This window comes from Rhopalosiphum padi, chromosome 1, assembly GCF_020882245.1.
Source record: "Rhopalosiphum padi isolate XX-2018 chromosome 1, ASM2088224v1, whole genome shotgun sequence".
NCBI lineage: Eukaryota > Metazoa > Arthropoda > Insecta > Hemiptera > Aphididae > Rhopalosiphum > Rhopalosiphum padi.
In genome coordinates, this window is record NC_083597.1 from 85917093 (window position 1) to 85935860 (window position 18768).

At 26.6% G+C, this 18768-nt stretch overlaps 1 protein-coding gene across 2 annotated transcripts; it reads left to right on the forward strand.

Moving 5' to 3' along the window:
- The first annotated feature begins 6856 nt into the window (after positions 1-6856).
- Positions 6857-17727, forward strand: LOC132930542 (rho GTPase-activating protein 39). Of its 2 annotated transcripts, XM_060996477.1 has the most exons (17): positions 6857-7028; positions 7155-7256; positions 9191-9461; positions 9593-9729; positions 9797-9881; positions 11256-11738; positions 11802-12114; positions 12645-12830; positions 13194-13457; positions 13516-13632; positions 13723-13847; positions 14924-15022; positions 15123-15266; positions 15343-15569; positions 15635-15902; positions 15978-16135; positions 16430-17727. In XM_060996477.1, exons 1-17 carry the CDS (start codon positions 7006-7008, stop codon positions 16890-16892), a joined length of 3465 nt encoding a protein of 1154 aa, XP_060852460.1. In that variant the 5' UTR covers positions 6857-7005; the 3' UTR covers positions 16893-17727. The 2 variants fall into 2 exon arrangements, with proteins under 2 accessions (XP_060852460.1, XP_060852467.1); XM_060996484.1 differs by lacking the exon at positions 14924-15022.
- Positions 17728-18768: the final 1041 nt, after the last annotated feature.

An 18768-nucleotide genomic window follows, 5' to 3' on the forward strand; every position in this document is an offset into this window, starting at 1 on the left:
ATAAGTAAATAATAATACAAATAAATCACAGATATCGAATAGGTACCTACTAAAATTTGGTAAATCTCTTTCTCCATTTAAATATTCTTCACATAATATTTTGTTTATTCTGTAATGACTATAATTCAACAGATTTTTTTTCGTCATATATACCCAGTGAATTTTGTGCTAATTTTGATTTATCATTTACTACCTAATACCTATATAGTACCTCCACTTGGATTTTTGTTATTAATAGTGAATACCCATATATAGAGGGATGACGCAATGGCCCACTAAATTTGAGAATCGATGATTCCACCGATTTCCTCCATTTGGTTAATGATCTGATCGGCGACCACTATCATTTAATATAATGTTATGAACATTCCAAATGTGAGGTAAAAATAATGATGGACGATTCCGAAAACGTAGGTATAGAATTATTACTTTATTAGTATTGTCTTGTGTCGAATTAATTCGTCTAAACTCTAAATGTACCAATTACATAAGTATCATCAAAATATTCCAAAACTAGTGAAAAATGTTCAGTCATTATTATTTTCAAGTGCCTCATTCAGTTACATCACACACGGATAAACCGATAAAAATGCTAATGAAACCAACTGTCGGAAAAATAAAGAAAATTGAAAACAAAATGGAAGTCCTACCTATATAGTTTATATCAATAAGCTTATCATAACATCCAAAGTAGTAAATTACATTTTTATTATAAATTATAATCGATGGGTATTGGGTATAATAGGTTTGTAGTTACTTCGTACAGGGAGTGGGAAAGATCTCTGATCTCTATTATTATATCCTTATTGTCATTTGTCTCTATTACCTATTATCTAGTCAACTACAATACTACATAGGGATAAAATAACTATTATAGTCAACAGACGAAACCAGAAACGTTTTACGATTACATTTTTAACAATACAATTTGGTTTATTACAACCCACAGGTATCATTGTATATACAAATATAACTTACTAACTTACATATTAATTATTATTACTTATTTAATATAGCTAATATAGGTATTAACATCACTAAATCAAAACCCAAAGTACAACATTTAATATAAATGTAGTTCATTTCAACGAGCATGTTTTTAGATTTAAAAATAATTTTATTTATAACGGCAATTATTTTAATAACTTTTAACCAAAACTAACGTTTTTTTCAGATTATTGGTACCTAACGGCGGTAACACCCTTCAACTATATAATAAACTAAGTTAGTTTATAGGTAGGGCTACCATAATGTTTTTAGACCAAATCGAACATCAGTTCCGTTTCATGTGGGGGGGGGGGTAAATTGAAGATAAACAATATTGTTAATTGTTATATCATTAATACAATTTTATTTAGATCTATGAATAAAATGTCTACATAAGAGTTATTAGCAGGACTCAGGCCTTAAGAGGACGCCATACCCGCATGTGTTGTCTCTGTCTTACTAACGTACATCATAACAAATTTTCGTTCAGTAGAATGCATTTTGTGACGTTAGCTTTAATATTAGAGTAAATTTACCTATTATAAAATTTAAAGGTAAAAATATTATCTAGACAATGACATATGCTTTTAATGATATTATTATTTTAATATGAGTTATGAACATTTTAAAGTTGTTATATTTTACATAGCTTTAACTCATATTAAAATAATAATATCATTAAAAGCATATGTCATTGTCTAGATAATATTTTTACCTTTAAATTTTATAATAGGTAAATTTACTCTAATATTAAAGCTAACGTCACAAAATGCATTCTACTGAACGAAAATTTGTTATGATGTACGTTAGTAAGACAGAGACAACACATGCGGGTATGGCGTCCTCTTAATAAGCATTTGCTTATTTTTATGGATTGACTTAAAATGTAGCAGTGCTATGGAAGCGTATGCCATGTTGTGTGTTACAACACGATCAATTATGAAATTTAAAAGTGCTCTTTTTGATTTTTTCAACGATGGTTTTTAAAAGATGCTTATTTTCAGTTTTTCTGATAATTTTTGCTTTTTTCACCAGTTTTTCTACTTTTTATAGTTTTTTTCAGAAAATCCCTCGGAAAATCTATAACCAATAAGACAAAATGTTTCGAAAATGAAGTTTGATATTTTTATAAAATAATAAAGATTTATTGATTTTTTTTGATTTTTTAGTTAGAAACTTTTCCTAATCATTTTGTTTCAATATTATTTGTAATCTTTTATTATATTATTTTTAGCACAGTTCGGTGTTGACCTGCAATACGGTCGCACGTATGTACGATTGTTCGCTCTGTTATCGCGTTTTTAGTTATGTAAACAGTCAACAGTTCACGGGTTTCACTCCGTTGAACGTGTTTTCATTTCAATATGGTTAACAGTTTAACACCACCTCTACGAAAATTTCTAATTCCAAACGGTCACTACCATCATCTACAAATTCACCTATCCAAAAAGAAAGAAAAAACCAAACCATTTGTTTCGCCAAATAAATTCGCTGTCCTACGTATCTACTGATCATCATCAACAGGACAACATCAGGGCTCCGTCAATATATGTTAAAAACATCACCAACTACTCTGCATTCGAAAATGCGTTAGTACAAATCACCGGCCCTAACGGTTTTTCTTGTAAGTCAACGTCTTCTTTTCTGATTATTCGACCGCATGGACGCATATTATTCAACTTAATCGTGAGTCATCTAATGGACACCAGTGCCTTTTTTCATACCTTCATGCCACCAACTATTCGACCTTACAAGGTCATTATCAGAAACTTGCACCACACAACACTCATCTCCGAAATATCTGACGCACTTTCGGAGTTAGGTCACTCCACCAGACGAATCACAAACGTCATCAAAAATGGTCACCCATGTCCACTGTTTCTCGTAAAGCCCAACACCAACAATAAAGAAATTCTAAACTTGTCTTCAATTTTGCTCACCAATATCAAAGTCGAACTACCATAAAGGACCAAGAGTGGTCCGTCTCAGTGCCGAAACTGCCAGAACTACGGTCACACCGCAAACTATTGTCACCATCCTTCACGGTGTGTTAAATGTGGGGGTGATCACCACACCGAAATTTGCACCAAAAATAAAACCAGTCCAGCCAAGTGCGCCCTCTGCATGGGCAATCATACTTCCAACTACAAGGGATGTCAAATTTTTAAAGCTCTTCTCAAACATCGCAAAACTAATCATTCAAAACTACAGAATCCGAATCCAGTACTCACTCCTCTTCATCACCAAACTCTCCCTTTCCTTCCCAAAGCTTCTTATGCTTCCGTTACTGATTCCAAAAATATCCCACTACCCATTATCCACGCTATTGATAAGCCATTAACTAAATTTATATCAGAACTTTCCTCATTAATTACTCCCATCATTACGCTCCTTAAAGCTGTTCTAAACAAACAGTTTGTTCCATAGTCCGATTACCATTCTTATCTCATAATTAAATTAAATAAAAATAATTTTAATCGCCGAATATGTAATGTAACTGTTGTTACAGGTTTTCAATTCATATTATTATATTATTATATTAAGCTTTATTATTATATCTTTCACTATCTGTAATTGTTGAACTGTAATAGTTATTAACTAAATGTTCTAAATTAAAAATAAAAAAATTATTTTTAGCACAGTTATAAATTATGTCTAGTATCTAATTTATCATATTTAAATAAATATTTTTGCTCAAATTTAAGTTTTTTAAATGCTTATTTTCAAACGCTTATTTAAACGATTTTTTTTTTTTTTGGAATAATAATGAGTACCTTGTCGCTTATCGACGTTATAGAAATTACATATTATACATTTATACTAAAATACTAAATGAACACGAAAATCTGTCACCTTACATAACTTTTTGTATCATGTTTGTTTCAACCATGTTAAACGGTTAACTTTGTAAAATCCGGACAGATGTTTGAAATCCGGACGTATGGTAACCCTATTTTTTTTTTTAATGATTGGCATTTATCGATAAAAAATAAAAAATGGTAGATTTAAGTTTTAAGGTACATACAACTTATGCACTTATAGGTAATGCTTAACTTTTAATAATAATTTGAGGAAGCAATAAAAAGTTGTTTGGACATACGTTATCTTGTTGTTGTACTGTAAATTAATATTTTTGGATATGTTTTGTTGTTGCACCATAACGTTAAATATGATTTGGACATAGCAACAACCAGACTTGTCCGGACATATCTTGTTGTTGCACCAAAAAAACAACAAGAAAGTCCATTTATATTATAAATCCATATATAATAGTCGGACTATCCGATTGTTGCACCAATCGATTCAGGTTTTTTTTCCTATTTTATTACCAAAACATGGACATATCTCGTTGTTGCCCCCAGGTCTTCAATTATTCAAAATCAAATTTTTAGTACTTTTAAATAAACTTTTAGACCATATTTTGTAATACTTAAGAATTTTTATACTTTTTAAGAAGAGCCATGTGGTAATACAAACGTATGTTGTTTAAAAGAGACTCACCCTATTTACTTGAAATAATTCAGCAGATAATTTTTTTTTAAACGTTTATGTGTAACAAAATCAAAAATAGAATGCAAGTAATTACCGAGTTATTATAATCATATGCACTCAATACTATAACAGTATAAAGATGCGTATAGGTACACATGTCACATGAGTACTGAATACATGACACATAATATAACATATATTATTTAATATTAATTTGCTTATATAAGATATTTACGGATAAGAAATTGAGAAGAGATTCGATAAAACAACTTCCTAGGAAGAATAATAGCTATTGCTTGACGTTTGCATTTTAATTTAAAATTTCCTGTAGAAAAGTTTCATTAATCTATTAGTATTTTACAATTTGTTATTATTGTTATTAACTAAACAAATATTAAATTTCCAATTACTTTAATTGCATGTATGTATAACCATAGCCGGGCCTCTGAGCTCTAGTACCTATTAACAATCAACATAGTTATTGGTTATAACCTATTACCTTTAGTACCATCTTCATAATGCATTAAGTTTAATAAGTATGATGAATGAAACTGTTAACAATTAAAATTTAGATTTTAGATACACCACAACATTAGAAAAAAAAAACATTGTATATAAGTACAGGGAACAACGATTTTGAGCGGAGACTGTTTGTCTGTAACGACCAAGTTTTCAGTAGGTACCTATATATAATTTCATTTCGAGATGAGTTTTTTGATATTGTTATTAAAGCAATTTATTTTACCATTTTAGTATTACGGTGGAAAATTTGGGATGATTTAATTTTTGCGAAAACAATGTATAATTTATTATTTTAAATGTATCAGTGAGGAAAATAATACCAAATTAAATACCAAAAAGTGCATAAAAAATAAACTTATAAATACTACAGTTAAAATATTAATGAAATGTTTATTTAAACAATAAATAATAATAAATGTCCAGTGGGGGGGAGGGTCAAACGCCTTGCCTACTCACCCTTTGGCGGGCTCATGTTGATATATAATTAAAATATTTATAATGATATATATTTATACCATATTACAGTCCCGCATAGCTAGAAAATTGTTTTTTTTTGGGGGGGGGGCTTTATTTTTTTCTCAAATTTTTGCCATGCTAGAATACTTATCACCTATTATTTTATGATTCCTAATTGTTTGTAAAGTGTTTACTACACATCTACTTTTCTATTATACTACAATAAATTATGTTAACAAGTAATAACTATAGGTACCTATAGATATAGTAGCCATACATAATACATTTAAAATAACATAATAATGTATTAACATTAATACTATTGTAACTCTTATCCCTTATTAGATTAATGACTAATGTATTAATTAATATAAGTGGGTATATTAATATTTTTATATAATAATATGTGTTATAGCTTTATAAGCACAACATTTAATTTTATGTTCGAAGAATATTACCTACTATTTAAGTACTAACAAGATTATAAGAAACACAAAATCATAAATTCATAAATTTCAACTTTTATCAAATTTTCAAACATATAATAAATAAAATAAACCATAGCTAACCTTACACAAATGGGATAGTTACAACTTAAAAATAAAGGAAACAATGATGAAGCAACTAAAAACATTTAAATGATTTTGATATGTTCATATTATGTAGTATGTACCTACAATAGTCCTACAAAGTACCTACATAATAATAAAACTAAAATCGTGTTTACGACAAAAATGGGATCCACTTGTATTTTATTATTTAAAATTCGTGATTATCATTTGTATTGGACATTTATGAATACAAATTATAATAATTAAAAAATGTATTTTTATCATAGATTTACCTTGAATTATATAAATATGTATATTAATGATAAGGAATATGATATTTAAAAATATGATATTTCCTAAATGGTACAAAAATCTCAGATACTCATTAAAAATATAGTCTTTTTTAAGCTTATTATTTAGAAATTATAAAAATGTTGAATATTTGAATTATTAAAAAAAAATAAGGAATGCGTATACTTGGTGAATCATTCTGTATTTTAAATGATAAAACATTAACGTTGACCATTTCTCGGTAAAATATACTTTTTTAAAGTTTTTTTGATTTTTTAGTTTTATTTTACAAGTTAACAATAATATTGGTATAAAATTGATAATATATAATATATATAATATTACGATTATAAATTTAAAATTATAATATCATATTACTTTATTGTAGCAGTCTGAAGCTTGCTAATCTACACAAAATATTAAATTTCCCGCTATAACAAATCCTTAAGTTTCAAAGAGGTTGTACACATTTTAAATATATTTACTGCAGATCAGATGGTGTTGGTACTAGATGGCCGAATTTTTTTTATAGAGATATATGTATATAACATTATCAAAAAGTAAAAAACAAATTTTTAGACTTCCAGTGTAGACTAAAAGAATTAGGAGTATAGGACGTTTTAGTTCTTTCAACAAAAATTTACCGACTATGTAGACCATTGATTGCAGTCGTTTGAGAAGCAAACTACACAAGTTCAACAATAAAATGACATCATTGACATCGGAAAGGTAATACTGTTTGTTTAATTCAGATTCCATAATAACTATTTATATATGTCCTGAATATTGGTCTCTCTGTATCTATTGTTCTACCTATTATTTATGTCTTAAGATTTTGAATATCATAAATTTTAGGGTGGAATGGGTCGAGATAATCGAACCCAGGACCAAAGAACATATGTATGCAAATTTGACAACTGGTGAATGTGTTTGGGATGCGCCTATAGGAGTGCCCGTGTAAGTACTTTTATTATGTATTTAAATATTTATGTTTCATGTATTCAAATGAATTGAACTGATATATTGTAGACAATTGAATTGGCTATTTTTTTTCATTCATTTTTGTAAACATAATACATATCAGGTATATTATGACCTTTAGCCTTTGAGTATAGAAATAATGGAATTTTCATTGTATAGTAAATCTTATTCTTAATTCACAATTATATTTTTATTTTTTTCTATCGGTATGTCAATTTTATTTCAAAGATGCATTTAATATGATAAATGTTATGTTTAAAAGTAAAATGTTTTTATTACAAATTAATTAAATTGTAGTAATTTAAAAAAAATTAAATTAATTTATAATTTAATAAATAAATTATAGGGTAAGACTTAAGTTTATTACTAAATTAAAATAATTATTAAATACTACGAGCAAAACCGTTTTTAATACAATTATGCTTATAATTTTTAATTAAATTTATTATTGTTTACAAACTACAAATTTGTTTAATATTTTATTTTTAAATATTACCTTTAAATTAATTTAATGATGTTATTGGTGAACTAATAAATTCATGATATTTAAATATAATTAACATAAGATATACAAAGTATGGTGGTTATCTAATAGATATTATTTTATTTACCTAATGATTATAGTTTATGATTAACTATCATACTTTTTCATGTGCACTTAAATTTACTTTTTTTTACAAAGATTAATTTTGATTATTATTAAATTTGTACTTTAGCTATTTATTATTGACATATTTTCAGTAAAACACCATTTCTTATCAATTTGTAATTTATGATTTCTGCTTTAACAACAATTATAATTTTGATCTGAGATTTTGAACTATGTATTCTATTATTTAATTACCCATGTACACGATATCTAATATTTTATATAGTTTTTAAAGTAAAATATCAAGAACATTTTAGATGAACGTTTGATAAACAAATAATATTATTACTTTAAATTATTTAAAAATTGTTTTAATTTTCTGAACTTGAAAAAATATATTGTTTTAATTAAATTAATTAATATTTTTTTACCAAGTTACTCAAGTTAATCAAGTAAGATTTGATTTGAAATGTCTTGTTACCCTTATAATTGATGCTCTTCTGAGTCAATTATATTCAATCAATTATGTTATTATTATTTATATCTCTATTAAATTGAGAAACCTAAACTATATGTTGTAAGAGACTTAATAAACTATAAGTATTAGTTTTAACTAAATAATTAATCATTTAACATTCCAAACAAACTAGAGTAACCTTAAAACGTTACCTCAAATATAATTTATTTATTTGTATTACCTTTAAAATATAATTATTTAAAATTATATAATATATTTTAAAAATACTTTTGATTTATATAATTTTAATGAAGATTAAACTTTAATATCAATAATAGCAGTATTGATATGCAATAATTATATATTTTTTTTAAAGTATTTTATACATGCTTATTATTAATAATTTATATTATGCAGTATTAACTACAAAACTTTTTTTAATTGGAAATTTAATAAAACAAAATTATTCAATCTATAATGAAGCATTTAAGACTTAGGTCATAATAAATTTGCTTGTCAACAGAAATTACATCATTGATTTGTTTAGATAACACATGTGTTACAAAAAAAATGTTTAATTTTAGAGCTATTTATATCATATTGTTATTACCATCAATTTCCTACAAGGGTAACCAACAACAATTATATTGTTGGTTTAAAATATCTGTATTGTAATTTGTTCTAGTATTTGTATATTAGGTGGTGTTATAGAGTTAATATATTTTTATGTTACATAAAGTGTTTCATACAAATTGCATTTAATATAATTGATTTGCTCAATTTTCCTACTCCATGAAATATAGTTTTATGCATACTAAAATAAACCAACTCTATTTTTATTCATCACATTTGTTTATATTATAGGAAAAAGACAGACAACAACCAGTGGTGGGAACTATTTGACCCTATCACAAATCGTTTTTACTATTATAATACAGCTTCTCAAAAAACAGTTTGGCATCGACCTCCCAATTCTGATATTATACCTTTGGCTAAATTACAAACATTAAAACAAAATACTGAACCTGCTGTGAATGATGAAAATGATCGTAAATATTCTAAAGAATCTGTGTCAACTCAGACACCTGGCCGCAATAGAATGACAGTACCCCTTTCATCAAGTAATCAAACATTGGTAAGTTATATTAATAAAATAAACATTTTGTCACAAGTATAAATGTAAATATTTATGTAATTTGTTCACCTAATAAATTAATTGCAAATATCCAGTTTATGTTTGTTAAGTTTAAATTTTATTTTTTTTAGGGTAACGTTGAGAATGTTAGAACTTTTAAATTAATGGATCCGGTTGCTTCAACGAAACGCTCTGTAGATTCTGAAACTCAAACTTCTCCTCTTACTCCTCGCAGATCTCACCATCATCATCATCACCACCATCATAAGTATATCAATTTAATTTTGAATTTTGAATGTAAAAAGTTTATTTTATTAATTTTTGTATTCATTTAGACATCAACAACAAGCTAGTACACCAAGTAGAGGACGACGTGGAAATCAGCCTAATGTTTGGTACAATCGTACTGCTTATTCACAAGTGAGTAATACTAATATTTTTATTTAAAAAAAAGTTATTATATTTATATACTTTTGTTTATTGTAAAATAAACTAAATAAATGATTTTTGTAAAATTTTAGATAATAACAATAACCTTTTTAAAATGTTGAATTATTAACCTCATATTATTTTATAGCTATTTTTTATGTAAATTACATTTACAGCACATTAACTCTATATCATATTTGATTATATTTTTCATGGTACTGAAAAAATTGGGGTTTAGAAAAAAATTATTTTAAAAATTGAAAAATTAAAATATTAATGACTTGCATATATATATAAAAAGTAATACTTGTAAGAGAATAAGAGATGCTAAAAAAAACCAATAGTTTAATCATAATGATGACCAAATTGTTGTGCATTTAATAACAAAGTAGATGATGACAATTGAGGTCATTCTGCACTTGCAAAAGATGTTAATTGACACCATTTGGCGTCATTAGCAGTAATCATGTTAATTAAACAATAATAATTCATACTATTTCCATGTTTTAAATATAGTGAAACGTATTACCATGGTTATCCACTTGAATAGATAACCATGATATAAGCCTATATATGTAGTTATGTAGACAATCTTTAATTTTTTTTTAGTTAAATTTACATACACATCTATTTAATAAAAATTTTGTGTTTTTCTGAAAAAAAAATCAATTGTAAATATTGACATACATAATAATTGTAAACATACGCAATTATTGGTAAGGCTCATTATAGACAAGTAAAAATACACTAGAATATTTCTTTTTAATCCTTTTACTTTATTATTTAGTTTGCCGAGAGAGGTGTCCATTAAGTCAGGTTTCACTGTACATAAATATTTATTTTAAGCTAATTGTAATTCCTCAAAGATAAATTGTGTGTTTGCTGCTTATAGACAATTATAACCAAACCTAACCACTAGCTTATAATAAAAACAATTATTTAACTTGATATTATAATATGTTTTTATAAAATATAAAATTTATAAAACAATATTCTTATCTAAATAATTATAAATTTATAGTTTAAATTTATAATTTATATTTTAAACACTTGACATTACTTATTGTTTAGCTAGCAAGATAAGTATAAGTTATCTTGACCTTTACATATTAATAATAGAAAATTATTATTAATTGAATAATTATTGTATTAAGAATACACAAAGAAAATAATTTATTACCTTTAGTGATTACTGATAATGTTTTTTTATAATATTCAACAATTAAAGTAATTTTCATTCTAGCTTGAAATTTAAAATAGTTACTTTTATTTTAGGTTTACGATTATAATTAATTGATACAAATATACTATTATGCTATATTCTTTTGATATTATAATTATAAATTTGTTGCTTTATTTGTGTAGGATTCTGGTCGTTCAAGTGATTCAAGTTGTGTTTCTATTCAATCATCCAGTGGCAAAGATGCTAATCCTGGTTTATCAATGTCTGCCAGTACACCATTATTTAGAAAGAAACTTTCTCAACCACCTATACCACAAAATAATCTTCCTATTCAACGAAGTTCTTCCAATGCTTCTCAATACCAATTATTATTAGGCAAACAAAAAAGCTTTGATACTGATATAAGTATTGGAGGTGGCTATAGTCTTGGTCATGATAATCGTAACAATAGTTGTTCTCGTCCTCGCCCTCCTGTTGTATTGTCTTCCAGTTTATCAAATAGTCAGATTTGTAGGAGCCAAAGTTTTGCACAAAAATCAATTGCTACTAAAACTTCAATTGAAGCTGAAGAAGAAGATTCAATGCATGAAAAATATCTTGCTCCAAGTGGATTACTTGGAATGCCTCCACGACATGGCAAAAAATCAGTAGAATCCACTCCTTTGGTATTATACATTATTTATTTACCGTTACCTATCAATTATTTATTATTATTGTTTAATTTATAGAGTTCTCGGAAATGGCATTCTCACTCCGATACTGGATCTCCTACAGCATCTAAATCACGGCCACCATTAACTCCTGAATATGCTAACTTCGCAGCCCCTCCTCCTCCACCAGCTGCTCCAAGTCAGTCTAGTTCAAAATCATCTTTAACACAATCAATAAAACATACAAAATGTTCAAAAGATGTTGGACTTTCAAGTAGTGATGATGATTCTGGAGAAAATGATAATTCCAGTTCTAGTGTATCAAGTAGTCCTCCAACAGCTAGTAAAATTGATCAAAGGTTAAGATCTGACAACAAAGCTATAGATAATCGTGAGTCAATAATAACATTTTTAATTTTTTACTTATAAAAAGAGTATTTAATGCTCCATAAAACTAATTTAAGTAAATACAGATGTGTCGCCTTTATTCAGTTAATCCTTCATATCATATGTTTTGCTGTTTCATATTTGAGTTATAATATGTTTTATTTGTTTCAATATGTATAATTTTTAACTAAGTTACAATTGTATAGTAAAACAATTTTTCCCATTATATTTTTGAACACTAGAAAGTTTATTTTCATAGTTAAAAGGTCAAATAAAAATATTTATTACAATGTTTATTTATTTAAATACTTCCAAATAAATTATAGGGTTAGTCCCACACTAGAATCACCATTTAACTTCCCTTTCTTCTCGACTAAAAGGGGTATTTTGTATTTGGGATTCAGATTTAGTTTAAAATAAGTTATACATAACTTGATTAGTAATTGTTAATCTTTAAATTTAACGTGATTTTAATTCCATGGTTCCATATGATTTCACTTTAATAAAAATGTTGAAATAAATATATTTTATTAGATTTAAAAGCAAGACCTGTATCTAATCATTCAAGCTCGTCTAGTCAACGTGGTGGAGCTGTACGAAAAAGTGTTAGTCCAGCTACATCAGACCAAAAACAAACCCCATTATATAGTAATTTAGACATGTTTGAAGGGAGAATTTTGCCACTTCATCAATACATTTTAGAACAAGCAAAATTATCAGGTATTTAATTTAATTACTTATTCTGTTCTCTATCTTATAAAGAGTAACTTCAGGCAGTAGACTTCTGTGTATACCAGTAGCAATGGATATGACTAATGCATGTTAAGTGCTGTACTTTGAAAGCATAACTTTATTATTCCAATAACTGTTTAGCATGTATTTAGCTAATTTTGCTAAGATTAAAATGGTAAAGCAATTTTTTGGAAGTGGCTAGTCTATTAAAACTTATACCTTTTTACTCATGTGATGTAATCTGACTGAATTGAACAAAAATTGTCTGCCATCTGAGGTTACTCTTTTCATGAGATAGATTGTAGATATATTTTTGAAAATTTAACAATTATTGTTTTTTATAATTTACAGGATCATCATATAGGTTTGGAGATACAGTTGGTACTTGTTCTGAAGATGATGATGCTGAAATTGAAGATTTAATCAGTGTTATGGGAACAGCTACTGGATATGATAGTGATGAGTTTGCTGATGATGAAGGAGCAGTTAGTCAAGGTGAACAATCTAGTTCACCATCTCCATCAAATGCATCTTCTAGACATTATTTAAGAGATGAATTAGATTATGATCATTTGACAGCAATGAGAACATCACAACCCCGCAGTTATGTCAATGGTAACATAATTAATATCCTATACTTTTATAACTGTTTTATAAACAAACTAAATTTTAGATACTCGAGTTAGTGACTATGCGGTTGAATCTAGTAGTAATCAACATTATTATAATACAGTTACAAATACTTTGTCATCTCAAAGATCAGCAAATCTAGTCACACCATCAATGTCTGGTAATTTAATGTTTTTAATTAAAATAAACTTTTTTTTTCATAGATTAACAATAACATGGTTATATTATTCTTAATTATTATTTTTAAAAGATCCGTTTAGCAATACAGCTCCAACTCTTCCTTTAGAAACTCAACATACATCATTAAGAAGACGAAAAGATCAACATGTTCAACCTCCCGCAGCTTTATATTCTCCAATCATGGAAAGAAATGAGGTAAACACACATTTTATGTATTTTAGCACGTGTCTATATAAATTTTTAATTTTTTTGAATAAAAATATATTGTTTAAGATAAGTATGATTGTTTTCTTAGAATTGTAGTGGCTATATATAAATATTATATTTCTATAAAAAGTATTAAAATCTTTTGAATGATAGTATGTAAAATATACAATGGGCATCACTGTTATTAATCTATTAATTTATAGTCATTTTTAGATAAATAAATGTATAGGTGATACTTAGATAGTAAAAACAGGTTTCAATTATAATGAGAAAAAATTAGGAAAATATTTTTTATGGGTATGTGGTATGGGCGTATGGGAATTATATTTTAATTTTAAAACAGGTTATATTTATATATTTGTACATAGTACATACCCAATATTATTTTGATATAAATTGAGTAATTTTTTTATTTAACCAACCAAAAAAATATTAATCAGTTATTATTATTCTATTTCATTAAATTCACAAATTTATGTCCAATATACAATGTAATTATAAGATAACACGGTAATAATAATAATTCAATTTAAGTATTGTCCAGACATATGCATTATACATAGAAGTAAGTTAAGAAAACAATGAAAATATGAATATATTATATAATATAGTTTAAAATATGTCGGTTAATATAAATGTATAGCAATTACACTTATTTATAATTTAAATAATTTCAAAATAAACAATGTAATATTATATAATATATATATTGATTTATAGTATGATTACAAATAAGAAAATTAATTAAAATTAATTATATATAAAACTTTATTACTGACAAGAAAATAAGTCATAAGTTTCGAAATTGTATTTATTATATATTATTACAAATAAGAATTCAAAAAAATATTTTTGTATCTATTTAATATTTTATTTACTCGACCATGTTTTGCTAATATTGAGATAAATCATATATTTCTAGTTTATTGTCTTATCAATATATATTCTATACTTAAATATCTAAGTATAGAAATGGTAATACTTATTCATATATGATACCTTTTTTAGATTTCTTATTTTTTTTTGCATGTTAGCTATTGTTTTTTTCTTGTGTGTGCTTTTAGTTTATGCTGGCTCGTTATGCAAATTCCAATCGCGGTGTATTCCACCCATCATTATCTCAAGATGCTCGTTCCTGTTCGCCTGCCTATTACTACGAACAGGTTTATATATGCTTTTGCAAATGCTATTAGAATAGTGTGAAACATCTTAAATTTAAATGAAATTATAATTACATTATTCTTAAACTTAAACTATATTTAGACTTCCAGAACTTTGTTGAATCGAGATAAAAAAACTACTTCTGAAAGTGATATTGAAAAATATGCCCAGGATAACTTAAATATACATAAGAAGGGTATTTTCCGAAAAAAATTTTCAGTAAGAGACATGCTCTCATGGTCCAAGGTAAAAACTAAATAATTAATTATTTTTTTAAAATTAAATTTACATCTTAATTTAATTTTAAATCAAATATTTATAGGACCCAATTCGCAAACCTATGTTAGTTCTGTCTGACAAAGCATTGAAAAAAGAAGCTTGTGATTTATTTAAATTAGTTCAAACCTATATGAGTGATCGCAAAGCAAAATTAGGAATGACATTAAACAGTGTGGCCTTAGAAATATGTATGACTGGTTTTATGAAACCAACCCTCAGAGATGAATTATACATACAAATATGTAGACAAACAACAGAAAATCCTAGAAAGTATAAATATTCATTTAAATAAGTAAGATTTTTGTCATATATTTATCAAATTTTATCATTTTTAGAGAAAGCTTACGCCGTGGATGGGAACTTTTGGCAATTTGTTTATCTTTTTTCCCACCGTCTCCTAAATTACAAAAATACTTAGAAAGTTACATGGAAAGACATAGAGATCCAGGTCTAGACAGTTATGCAACTGAAGTTGGTCGTTGGCCTGTTCATGTTCAAGTAAGCCATTATGCCAGTGTGGCTACTAAAAGATTACATAGAATGGGTGTAGATGGTAAAAAAGCTGTTCGAAGACCAACACTGGAAGATATTGAACAAGCTAGAGTAAGATTGATTTTATTTTTAATTATATTTACTAAATAGTTAGTTTATTTATAATATTTTTTTGTTTCTTATCAGATGCAAATATTCAGGCCTAGTCTTTTTGGAAATACAATCAGTGAAGTTATTGATCTTCAAAAAGAACGCTTTCCAAACTATAAATTACCTTGGGTACAAACCATATTATCTGAACTAGTACTGAGGCACAGAGGTGATCAAACAGAAGGAATATTTAGGTAACCAAAACAATATTATTAATTAGATTTTTATATAAAATTTTTTTTTTACTATAATATATAGTCTGTCTCACAAAAAAAAAGTACCGTTTCTCACATGTAGACTGAGCTACAAACTGGTTCCGGGCCAAACATGGGGGTACTATACATGCGGTATGGGAATGCACAAGAATATCCAATTTTTGGTTAGACATGGTACCTTTCATTCGTGAGACAAGCTATAGATATTATATTATAGTTTATAAATATTTATTAAATATTTAACATTTCTAATTTGTATACTGTTTCTTATAGAGTACCAGCTGACATGGACGAAGTTATGACCCTTAAGAGTCGTTTAGATGTATGGGAAGTTCCTGGATCTGAAGAGTTGACTGATGCTCATACTCCAGCATCTTTATTAAAACTATGGTATCGTGAATTATATGAGCCTCTTGTACCTGATCACATGTATGCTGAGTGTATTGCAGCTCATCAAGATGCTCGCCGTGCTATTGCTATTATTCATCGATTACCACCTATAAATAAAGCTGTTTTGGCATATCTTATTCACTTCCTACAATTGTTTACCAAACCTGAAGTTGTTCATGTTACCAAAATGGATGCCAGTAACCTGGCTATGGTTATGGCTCCTAATTGTTTACGTTGTACTTCAATTGATCCTCGTGTAATATTTGACAATGCTCGTAAAGAGATGGCTTTTATGCGTTTGTTAATTTTACATTTTGATGCGTCCTTTATGGAAGGCGTATATTAAACAGATCTGTTATGTTCAATAACTAATACTGAAACTGTATTAGTTTCAAAACTACACAAACCAAAGGTTATTATTATGGAAGCTTAATTGCACACTAATTTAATTATTTTTAAGCTAATATAAATTATAATATATACGTATGATAAATTAAATTTGATGACAAAATGTTTGACATTGATTTTTAGTAGTTTAGATAAGTGTTACCATGTAAATGACTTGCAAAATTTTACTTAAAATATAATCTAATTACTTAAATACTACTTTAATTATACCCTCCCACTGCCTAATATGTTGTATAATTTTTTAATAGCTTATTTATACATTTTTATTTTTTATTTTTGTTTTGCTGTAATGAATATAGTAACAATAAACAGTATTAGTTTATTTATTCAATAATTTATTACTAAAATATTTTTAAAATAGTCAAGTGGTATTAGAAAAATGAATTGTGTACAAATAAGTATATTATAATTATACATAGTACTGTTTTAAAATTACAAAAAAACTCAATGACATTATATTTTGTATTTGTTAAGTTTCATAAAGCTTATTAATTTAACAGAAATGTAGTGAACTGTTTTAGTCCAATGCTAGTATACTAGTTGACTAGAATTCATGTTATTTTGTTTAACTGGAATACCTTTTTTTGTTCTGGAATAAAGAAAAAAGATCTTTTATTATAAATATTTTTTTTTGTTTGAATGCATTTATTTATAAGTTCAGTTTTTGTATCAAACACCAGAACAATATTGTCATTTTAATTTTTATACACTTTATTCTTTCTTTATTTCTTTGTGGTGTTATTGTATGAATAATAAAGTTGGAATTGTTTTTATTTTATTGAAAAAGATTTTAACCTATTATATTATAAAGATTAAGAACATGTTAATGACTTCAAACCATAAAGTAATCTACATTTTTTCATGCATTGAATACTAGTGATGTTTATTACAGGTAACAATAAAATATTTACATTTTTCCCCGCTGCCTATTCATTGTACAATATTCTTATAGTTGCTATTAAAGGCAGTGTGGCGAAGTGAATACAGTCGTAAACACATTGCTTTCGTCTAGCAACAATAATTCTTTATTTCAATGATTATATTCTTAAACCATCTATACCCCAAAAGTGGTGAGCCCATATAAGTTAGTGGTGCTGTCATAGTATAGTTGAAATTTTTTTTCATAACATAATATACTTATTACTCATGAGTAGGGCCCGGATTTAAATGCACTTAAAACCATACAAATATGCTCTAAAAAGTAGCCATAAATGCATTTTACCATAAAAATGACCTTAAAATGCCATATACTTTTTTATTCAATTTGTAATTTATAAATAAGCTATAATCATTATTTATTATTTTATTTAAAAAATAAAAAACTGAAAATTTGAAATGATGACTTGATGCTGACACGCTTACGTTTTGGCCGTTTTAGGGAAATATTATTCATTCCAAACATACCAAAATATAGATTAAAATTTATGTAAAATTAAAATTCTAAGAGCCTATTGTACTTACTAAATTTTGAGCATTGCATTGAACAATAATATATTATTTAATATTAATATGTTTAAACTCCAAAGATCTTCTATTTATCGTATATTAAACAAATATGCATTAAAAACCAATAAAATGACCCAATAATGCTAAAAATGCTCTAAAAATGAAAAAATGTCGAAATATGCAAAAAATGCAAAATACAATTTGTAGCTTTGAAACCCTCGTTACATGAAACAAATTATGTACTTAGAAAGCATTATGTAAGATCAACCAAAAAAATATGCACTTTGCATTGAAATCTGGGTCCTACTCATGTGTTTTATTTGTTAGAATGTGTACTTGAATTCTAATACCAATTTTGGTGTTTAATG